Source organism: Apis dorsata, unplaced genomic scaffold (genome assembly GCF_000469605.1).
Source record: "Apis dorsata unplaced genomic scaffold, Apis dorsata 1.3 scaffold_331, whole genome shotgun sequence".
In the NCBI taxonomy this organism is placed as follows: Eukaryota; Metazoa; Arthropoda; class Insecta; order Hymenoptera; family Apidae; genus Apis; species Apis dorsata.
Window position 1 is genome coordinate 389,919 of NW_006263599.1, and position 11,205 is coordinate 401,123.

Here is an 11,205-nt window from a genome sequence, read left to right on the forward strand (position 1 = left end):
TCGAGAATAATAAAACGAAATAGAATTTCTAGAAATTCAAATCCTGATCTAAGTTTCATCTTACTAACAAGTGAAAAAGTTTCGGTCGAACTTCCATTCCATCGAACATTTTATTCGGATAATCGAGAATAATACGACAGGAAGAAGAGAGAAAGAGTGTGAGAGAGAGAGAGGGAGAGAGAGAGAGAGAAAGTAACAAATAGCTGTTCTTTCGCGAAACTCGTAGATTTTCAAGAAAAAAAAAAAAAATAGTAACAAAATGCGTTGCAGCCAAGGTGTGGCGATGGTATTCGAGGACGCGTTCGTCGTCTTTTCGCGATTTCTTTCCCTTAAGTCACGGGGTTGCGCACTCCTAGAAACGCATCGGCAACGCGAAACAACTGGCATCAAGAAATTGTACAATAGCTTCTTCGTAATGTTCTAAGGATAACTCTTCCTTAAGGAAGTTCGGCCCTTTACTAACGGTGGTCGAGTGATGCACCGTGCACTTCCGAGATCATTGTCGATCCCGAAGAAAAATACGCGGAGAACGCACAAAAAAAGGAGGACGTTTTGGTTAATAGACGAAAGAAAAGGAAGGAGCTGAGCGAGGAAAACAAAGAAGCGGCGAAAAAAAAAAATAGAAAAAGGGAAAAGGACTGGGAAAATTATCCACCTGCAGAATGTACGTTAACGTTTAGAAAGGAGAAGTCCCTAAGTCCCTAAGTTGATGCTAAAAATTTCATCGTGGATGTTCTAACTAGATTGGACTTATAGCCTTCTCTTCCAAATAGGCCACCAAAGCGTTCTCCAAAGAATCTTTGAGCACTCGAACTTGGTAAGAGCGAATAATAATCGTGATTAGGATCAAAACAATTGGTATTCGGAAAGGTAGTAGTAGCCTGAAAAGTAAAAGCCTAACACGAGTGCTTCGAGATTTGAAGTCGTTGAATGGAGCTCCAATTCATCATGGACGGCGGTGCAGATGCTTTGAATGGAACGATATGGTTTCCCAATACACCGTCACCTCCTTACGAACAGCTGTCCCCAGTTCGTCAGAACAGATGTGATCCCATCGCCACTCAGCACGTAAGTTTTCTAATGTTCTTTCCTTGAAAGAATGGCGATACCATCTCGTTGGTAACGCGTTGAACGCGACGCTTCACGTCTGCTCGCCAATTTTCATTAATTTCACGAGGGAAAGAATCCAGCATGTTTCCAGCATCACGATAACGATATCGGCCAATTTTTCTTCTTTCTTTTCACGCTTTGAACGTTCTCACAGAAGCGAAGGATCGATTCATTTTGATGGCGTTACCGCCTTGGTCCTTAAAACGAAATACGTGAAGCTCCGCGCGTTTCATCCCGCGAACTGACGATGATCAAACGTTTTAGGCGTCAATGGGATATCACAGTGCACAAAATTCTTTATGGCAGGATAAATACAGCTCGCCAAAGGATTCCCCAGAGGACGGTGTCCAAATACGTTCGAGCAGCGAATCGCCTCAACATCTCAGCCCGTCTTCCGACAATTCCCCCAATTGCCAACAGCAGAGCACCTTGAAACGTCGAGCCGGAGAGCCGTTGTCTCAAATTACAGAACTCGAGAAGAAGCATGCTAAGAGAGATGGTTAGTATGATTAAAAATATTTGAAAATTATAAAAATTATCTATTACAATTATGAATTTTATTGATTAGCATTTAGAAATTATTATTAGAGTTCACTGGATGATCAACTAAAACTGATTGTTGAGAAAATTATTTAGAAAAAGGTAAGACGGATTAATTTATCCGCGTTCTCATCCCTTAAAAACGAATATAGAATATAGATATTTATATTTCTTTAAATTATTAAATTTCCCATTTTCTTTTGCTTTTGTCTTTTAGCGAATATTTGATTCTGACTACATCACTGTTGTTATGCTATCATGCAGCTCTCATTATAGACATATCATTCAAAAGGTCGTGACGAGGACCTCAGATACACAGTCGTAGGCACTCACAATTCTAAGTTCCATTTAATTTCTACAACAGCCATTGGATTTTTAAAATTATACCAAATACCAATTTTAATTTCTATATACTTGAAGAACACTGATTATCTGATTCACAAAAATTCCATTTACCATGCACAAATCGTTCGACATGAACGTTCCATGAAATAAGATTCCGTTATCAAAAACTTTCAAGGTATCAGCGTTACGTTGTACATACATTCTAATTTGATTCGAAACATCTTAATCTTGCTCCAAAATGTCGAAATTCGTACAGCAGATGCTTGTTCGAAGAACGTTTCACGACTGATTCGCTAAAAGTACCGTGATGCGTTTATTCGACGCCTTTTTGACCACGTGGTTAGAGAAACTGATAACTCCAGAGTACACAGTGTATCGCAGATTAAGTCCACCCGAGGAAAGAGAGAGAAGAAGTTAATACTAGTTCTCCATCCGAGAGAAACTACGCGAAGGTATACGCGCATCGTTTTTATTTCGGTGGTATTCTTACAAGTGTGCTAGCTTCGTTTATCCCCTCGCAGAGATATAGAATGAAGTGGTGTGAAGTAGACAGCGCCAGGTTACCATTATTACACACTAGACGATATCCTGCTATAACTTCCAAGAATAGAAGACGAAACGCAGTTATGGCTCTTCAGGATACTAAATCCAGGATTGGCGCTATGCACCATCAGTTTTACATCAATTATGCTAATGTACAAGGTTGTAAAATTAAAGATATCACAGTGAAGATATCATCTTTGATCTTTGATCTTTGATCTTTGATCTATCAATAGCAAAGGATAAGATTGGTTTTTTTTTAACAATGAAATAATCGTTGGAATGATTTTAATTCTTTCATATTTTCAGGATCTGTCGGAAGCAATGGTTCTGGACAAGGATGGTCAACCCAAGTGGAGGAGCTGGCCGAACATCTTGCCGCCGACTTCGATGGATCGCTCTCAGCACTTGCAGCATCCGATCTTGCAACAGCAGTCGCCTCCTATAATATGAGGTAAATATAAATATTTTCTCCATCAGAGAAGATACATTTCTTGGAAAAGTTATGATGAAAAAAAATAAATTCAAATATTGGAGGCAAACAAAGGAAAGAAATAGGATAAAGTCGTGCCTTAATTAATTTAATTAATAACATTAAAATTCTGCGATGCAGGATTCGGAAATTTTTATAATTATCTAAAAAAATGGGCAAGAATATTATTTTTTTCTAGTTAAAAAAAAAAAAGCAAGAAATAGTTGAATTTTTATTAAAGCTCAACCGATGGTCGATCACGAAGGATTTATTCGATCATAAGACTAGCCGATAAAGTAGGTTTCTAAAGATCCCTGTGCAAAAGTGGATCGAATCTCGATTAAAACGTAGACAGTAGTGGGAAAGGAGTATGTCGAGTCAGAAATCCGGTTAAAACCAGACACAGTTGTCGGTGTTTTGTGGCTTGAACAAAATACGCTGGGAAATCACGCTGGTTACAGACGTTTAGACGCTTACCGAGTCTCTGCGCGTACAGGCATGTGCGTTTCCATCCTGAACTCAATTGTATTCATTTTTACCAATTTTTACATACGGTTTTAGAATTCGCCAGAGCATTACATTAAGCGAAATTGTTCTTGATTTTACTATCTTATTTGATTTGCATCTGTATAAATCATCTATATTTTCGTTTTTCATAAAATATTTAGAAATATGTTTCGAAACAAATCGTCATTTAAAAAAGATTTTCTTCGTATGTGTTTAACTATCACTTATCGATTTGTCTATTTCTTAATTTAATCTTGTTAATGTCTTCGATAATAAATTAACAGATCATATGTTTATTTAAATTCTTAATAAGAGACTTCTAAAAGAGGATAAATCGAAGTAAGATACTTTGTGCGTATTCGAATTTCCGGTTCTCATCGTTGGAATAAAATAACAGGAAATAATCATTTGAAACTTTTCAATGTTAGATAACACACATTGCTCGCATTTGTAAGCGTTAGTGGAGAAGCGGCACAACCACCGCCAAGAATCAGCTGATAGGATTACACGTGATACTCATATCATCATCGCTATAAGACATAGTGATAATTTTTTAAAATTCATGACTGAAAAATTGTTATCTCTTAATGTGAATCTAAATAAAATCAATCCCAAGAACTTTTCACGAGTACGGAATTGATTATTTTTGGCTTATTTAAATTTAATGCCAGTGAATAGTTTCATTATTTACAGCGTACGTAAATCACGTGATACTAAATAATATGTGATATTAAAATAGTGGATGTAATTTATATAAAACCTGTGTTAGAAATTTTCATTCAAACATAATAAAATATATGAAAATCGATAAGTGTAGCTAAACAAATTGATTATAGTATTTGTGAAATTGCTAAATGTTTACAAAGAGAAAAATTCAAGCTTGAATTTCGAATATCGGAATCATGCATCAATATTTAAAAAGTAGGTGAGTGAATAAAATGACATAAAAGTTTTCTTCATACTAAATTTTTTCTTTTGTTAATTTGTTAATTTTTTAATATGACAAAAAAATATTCTTGTTTGCAGTATGATTTATGAGTAAATAAAATTAAAATATAGAGTCAAATTTTTATTTTCAATTTTATATAGTAACATCATAAATTTTTGATTAATTTGTACTGTATTTTTAATAATATCCTGATATTTTATTAGTAGATTTATTAATATTAATTTCATTGCATTCAAACTGGTACATTCCGGTTTTCATTGACCTTAGTGACTTAATTCTTATCATAGCGGTTCTCAAACTATTCTTTCATTCTTTATTCCGTCTTAACAATTAAATTACAATTAAATTACATATCATGAAATCAATTGTTATTACGATTATTTTAACAGTATCATCATTACATGATTGCTCGACAAAATTAAATTATTCTTATTCTTAATTTCAATTCTAAGCTAGCACGATTAGAAGATCATAAAATAAGAAAAACAAGAAAAAACTGATTGTATAAAGATGAGAGTATCTAAGATTTTTTTCAGCTTCCATAAAATGTAGTTTATGTAAGCCGCAATAATTTCTTTCCAGTTTGCGCTGGATTTTGTCTCGCAGTAAACTTTTTATCTTTAAATAAATTGTCTGAAACATATAAATATATAAATATCAATCTTTTTTATGATTTTATAATAGATCCATGATAATTGATGAAATTTTAAATTATGTTGCATAATTTATTAATTCTTTATAATTCTTTATTTTTATATTTTATATCTTATTCACTTCTGTCATGAGATTCTAATCAATAAAAGTTGATAGCGAAAACCGGAATCTATCAGTTATTATCGGATAAACATTCATTCCACACATTAAGTCGATTTTAATGTCATTTTATTGATCGTAATAAATGAGAGTGCAATTACATAAAAAATTATTAAATAATCGCAGAAAAATTTTGTTTCCATAAAAATTATCTAATTACTTTCCTATTTGTTTGCCTTGAAAATTATACTTTATATCTTGAAAACAAACAGAACATGAAAAGAAATGCATATGCATAATTATTCGAAATTTGTTTACAGCGAAGCCTTGCTTGCATTACCATCTTTGACGGTATTTAAGCAAGAGGCCCCATCACCAGAAAATCAGCAAAATTCCAAGTAAGTTCTTTAAGAACGGTGCATATTAGAGACATCACTTATGTGAGCATGCAAACATGTTCGTTTCGATAATTTCATCTGTTGCGACAAGTATTTCAAGCTTTTTCTATTTTTGCTTACACCTGTCACAAGTCATGAAACATCAATTGCAATTAATATCAGTCATGAGCAATCAACGATCGTGGAAACGATGGAAGAAAAATCTTAAAAGAAGAAAAAAACCAACAGCGGAATTTGCCACGAGACTCCCCCGCAGAGACACAAGATTATCGTCCTGTTTTTTCGCACAACTATCAGGCAAATGGCACGCAGGTCAGACCTTTACTCTTACGAGGTTCCTCGCAAGTTATCTCGCGGTATCTGTCAGTGTTAAATGTCAGTTGCTTGTGACTGATCGGTCGTGCGAAAAACGTGATTCTTCCGAACGTGATCATTTGCACTATTGCGAATATGTTTTAATTTGAAAATTATACACAAACTGTGGTAAATTCCAAGAATTATTTGAGCAAGTTAACTTTTTAAAAAGAAAAGAAACCGTGATGTTTGTATGGAAAAAATGAAAATCTTAAGAGCATATTATTTCAACTGCGTGAATAATGAATTGTCTGTGTAGAAATTGCTCTTAATTAGGAACACTGCGTTTCACGAAACCCACACAACATATAATAAAGTCAAGTATTCTGACGAATCAGTGAAAACTATTCGTGACAACCGCGAATTAAGTGTAATTTTATTTTGTGCGATGCAATTGGTATCCTCCTGAAACTAGTTTCAACAGCAATGAAAACTCCCTCGGATTTAATCTTTTCACCCTCGATATTCTTTAATTTATAGTGAGTGCAGTTTATATGAAATTAATCACGAATGCGTTTAAACTTGTTCGAAGAAGCACAATATTATTAGCACGTAATAAATGTAAACATTCTTATCCCTTCGTGTAAACGTATCAAACTTTAGGAATGCATATAATTAATTGATGTTATTTCTCGTTCAATGTTTGCTTCAGTTTAAACCATGTATCACAGAGAACAATTAATTCGGCACCAGCGAACAATGTGAACAACTCTGTTGAAGCTGATAGTAATAATAATGGGCAGACAACAGCTAGTCTTCATCAGTTGCTTTATCCCTCAAGCGAAGAATATCCTCCAACATCATCCTCAGGAAATCACGTTTCTTCCTCTCAACAGGGAAGCGAGCTCAACGAGGATTGCCGGTATAATGTTATTCAATAATGTTATATTAAATTATGAATATTCAATTATATCAAAGAATATATAGAAGAATAACATTCTTTTTAGTTTCCAATATGTGCTTGCTGCTGCTACTAGTATTGCAACAAAAGTTAACGAAGAGACGCTCACTTATTTGAATCAAGGACAATCGTACGAGATTAAATTGAAGAAATTAGGTGATTTATCTGCTTATCGTGGGAAAATTTTGAAGGTACTTGATCAACTATTATTCGTTTCCCAGAATAGAACAAGAGATTGTCTATGTTTGGGTAGCAACATCTTAAAAAACGTATTAATTTAAATGGAATCAGAAGAGTTCATGCTGATTATACATTGCATTTATATAATAACATTGAATTCTTAATTACATTTCATTATTTTTCACAAAGTAACAAGTTCGGTATGAACTCATTAAATCCTCGACGTTCAAAAGATGTGAGTCTCCCAAACGGTGCTACAACGTCTCTGAAGGGACATCCAACTTTTTTGTTTCAGTCGACAATACGCATTTGTTTTCATGAGAGGAGACTTCAGTATACTGAAAGGGAACAGATGCTAGCATGGCAACGCGCAAGACCTGGTGAAAGATTACTCGAGGTCGATGTTCCTCTTAGTTATGGGATGGTGGATGTTTGTCAACCATCTCCATCAAATAATAGTGTGGAATTTATGTGGGATCCTACCAAGGAAGTTGGGGTATACATAAAGGTAGATGCGCATTAGAAATAAAAAGTAAGAAATAAATACTCATTTCCTTCCAAAGCTATATTTTTTCTGAAATGTTATTTTTTAACTTGATCAAATGTTAAAGAAGAATCAAAAAAAATGATTCGATTGGATCAAATTTATTATTTTTCTTCAATATCATATATCAGAATAATAAGTTCGATTAATAAAGTTGAAACTAAGATGATTTTTGATACTTTTGCCTTAGGTGAATTGTATTAGCACTGAATTTACGCCCAAGAAACATGGTGGGGAAAAAGGTGTGCCGTTTCGAATACAAGTGGAAACGCGATTGCCAGGAGGTCCTCGTTTGCACGCTGCTTCTTGTCAGGTAAAAGTTTTCAAATTGAAAGGAGCTGATCGCAAGCATAAGCAAGATCGTGACAAAATATTGCGACGACCACCACACGAGCAAGACAAGTATCAGCCAAGTTACGACTGCACGGTTCTTTCCGACGTAAGTGATCGACATTCGACATTTTTTTTCACAGCAAACTAACCAGATTGGATTCTATGTTTGATTACAGATTCCCCTAGACTCGTTATCATCATCCAATTTAATCACGCAAAGTAGTGGAAGTCCCTATGCTTCAACGGAGGCAATGTAAGTACAAATATGAATATTATTTTTATTTATTTTATGATACATTTATATGACTATAATTCTAAATATAAATATTATTAATATGCGATACCGAATTCAAACCACAATATACGATATCTTTAATTGTGTTTGATTTACAGTATCTTATCATTGCATATCTGTATTGATATCAAAATATTTTTTATTTTAATTCTTCCCCTATATATATAATAAAATCGCGTTAATTAAAAATTATATTTTAAACAAGAAATAATCAATATAGTAAATCATATCATTGATTTTTTCTTTTTAATTTACAACATTCATTCTTTAAGTTCTTATATTTATTATTTTATGATTCCATAAAATATTGTTAATAATCGATTGTGTCAGATGATATAGTAACTTTTGTGTTGTCATGTAAATTATCTGACCCATTCCGGATATTACAAGTTTCCGTTTGGTTAAATAACAATCTATATATATATTGGTTGACCTCCGTGCAAATATATATTTCACAAAACATAAAATTCATGCATTCAAAAAATCTAGTACCTTTCGATAATTCTATGTAAACGTAAATTTTAACATAGTAATATTAATAGGTTAATAACATAATTCGTGGTAAACATGAGACAAAAATCGTCTCATATTTATGATTAAAATATGCAGAAAGAAGATTCGTAATATTTCTTGATATTCAGATCAAACAATAGGATCAAAGAAAAATAAAAAAATTCACAAAGAATATATAATTTGATGGAAAAAATAGTAAAAAAAACATATCAAGAGAGGAAATCTTTCGAGAAGAAAAATATGCATGGTGCATGTTCTCTTCTTTGCAATGCATGGCTATGTTGCCGTTTCGCTTTGAACAACCGCAAAATTAATGGTGGGGGATTGCGGATGAATCGCAGAGATGTAAGAATGGTAGAAGTAGTTCGTAAAGTGGTGGCAGAAAGCAATGGCAATAGACGATACGAGGCTTGGGATAAAGTGGTGGAAGAGGAGGTGCCGGTACGGGAGTTGTGAAACTGGCTCGAACTGGCACAAGCCGGCAACTGGTAGAGCCGACAACGATGTTCTGAGTAAAAGAGAGAGACAACCTCGACGACAAATAAATTCAGAACGTTGCACGATACACGCACCACTGCGCAGCCGTTTCAGTTCTACGTTTACCCATCAGTTTTTTTCGTTGAAATTGTTCAACTTTTCACGATATTCGGGAATTTTAAATTCTCAATTTGTTCATCGATTTCTTCTATTTTTTATATTTGTTATAATTACTTCGGAACAGAAAACGTTATTGGTGAATCAGAAATAGTCAACGATAATCAGTGAAAAAACGGTAATCAGTGAGAACCGCAGACATGATCTACCGCTGAGAGTGCATGTTTATAAATAAAACGTGATAATCAGTGATCAGTGACTATCTTTTTGTGTAATTCTTTACATTCGTCCGTGTTTTCGCTGACTTGTTCTACTGTGAGGCGATCGCTGGTCGCGATATTTTCGCGAGTAATCGATACGCACTCGTTATCGCTTATTTTCGCGACCTCGAGCCATTACTGTCATTAGTTAAAAAAGTGGACGTGATAAAGGTAACTGAGGGGACTTGGCAACGAAATATATTCATCGTTCGAAGAGAATTAAATCTTGTGAAGTGGTCAGTTCAGTGTCGATAATTCTCGAGAGTCTAATACACGATGTACGAGATAAATACGATTTTTATCTTGTGAAATAATCCACGAAGTGCTGAAACTTTCGATTTTTCTTTGTTCCGGCATACATCGACAAATAAAGCATCAGGATACAAGATACAGATTATTGTGATCGACCGTGAATTTAAAAATAAATCGTACGTGAATCCTGGAACAGCGCCATTTTTTCTCTAGCACCAAGGATCGATCGTGAAACGAGATATCGATTTTGTATACGAACGCATACAAAACGAAGAAAATATCGAAAGATAAGATAAAAAAAGAAAACAGTACAAATTTAAACGTGTAATGTTCGAGAAATCGCAACAATAATAATTTTTTCCTAGAAAGGAAATCGTGCCTCGCATGTGTTGCATATTGTGATTTGACTACCTTTCTGTGTAATTCGTAAAAACGAGTAAAAAACTCTCGAGATTGAGGAAAGTTTATCGATTGAACATCGAATCGAGAGTGAAGCCGTTACACGCCGTTGGAATGCCCTCGTCCGGTGTAGAATTTCGATTTCCAGCTAATCATTCAGAATCGTCATGCGTGTCGAGTATTCTTGATCTCGAATTGTTACGCGTTGACAATCAAAACGTGCTTGTGCGTGAGATCCTGGCCAGTCATGTGCTCCTGTCACGCCAGGATCACTTCCTTAGATGACGAGCAGCCTGGCCGCCGAAAAGCTGATGCCAAGGCGGTTCTATTCGGCCTTGAACTGAAATACGTTTCTATGTGAAACTTCCTTTTCGACCCGCGTAAACAAAACGCGCGATTTTGTGCCTTTGATAAAAATTGTTCGTCAAGGATTCGATAAAATATTGAATTAAATGTTGGGTATTCCACAATCGCTAAGTGACCGTTCAGAAAGATCAATGAACGAAAAACTTCGTTGATTTTGTTCGATCGCGTAATCCTATCGAGGAAAGAAATTTACGAGAACAAAAATTTTTATTATCGTTTGACTTGATAACGATCCGAATCCTTTCATTGCGGGAAAAGAAATCGCGCGTTTCCGGATACCTTTTTAATTTCTAATTGGTTACAAAACTATGGAAACTTGAAACGAGAACCACTTGATGATGCGCTTGAACGATTTGCCGATTGGCTGGTAAACGAAACGAATCTTCAAAAAGTTGTTTGTCACGTAATGAGAAGTGGATTTCAAATACAAATGGCTACTACTATAGTTAATGATAATTCTTGATTGCTTGTTAATTAAGCCACAAAACAAAAGTGAAGATAATAAAAATCGCAAAAAGTTAGTCTCGGGAAATTAAAAAGAATTTATGAAAAAAGTATAGCCTATTTTTTCATTATCAAAAGGATAAATTTTTTTTTTTT

General features: G+C 34.4%; 1 protein-coding gene across 5 annotated transcripts in view; it reads left to right on the plus strand.

Annotated features, from left to right (window-relative positions):
• The first annotated feature begins 72 nt into the window (after positions 1-72).
• The window catches only part of LOC102678544 (transcription factor CP2-like protein 1), a 13,877-nt gene continuing 2,744 nt past the window's right edge, over positions 73-11,205 (plus strand). For 2 of the 5 annotated variants that reach the window (XR_422097.2, XM_006617911.2), the window contains exons 1-9: positions 73-1,068; positions 1,375-1,609; positions 2,845-2,989; positions 5,537-5,614; positions 6,621-6,830; positions 6,916-7,060; positions 7,321-7,557; positions 7,784-8,032; positions 8,103-8,179. Coding sequence is in view for 4 of the 5 variants with exons in the window: in XM_006617911.2 (XP_006617974.1) it covers positions 931-1,068; positions 1,375-1,609; positions 2,845-2,989; positions 5,537-5,614; positions 6,621-6,830; positions 6,916-7,060; positions 7,321-7,557; positions 7,784-8,032; positions 8,103-8,179 (1,514 nt within the window). In the remaining variant the exon portion in view is untranslated. Of the gene's footprint in view, positions 1,069-1,374; positions 1,610-2,145; positions 2,448-2,514; positions 2,698-2,844; positions 2,990-5,536; positions 5,615-6,620; positions 6,831-6,915; positions 7,061-7,320; positions 7,558-7,783; positions 8,033-8,102; positions 8,180-11,205 lie in introns of those variants that run through there. The other 3 variants (XM_006617912.2, XM_006617913.2, XM_006617914.2) reach the window with 3 other exon arrangements.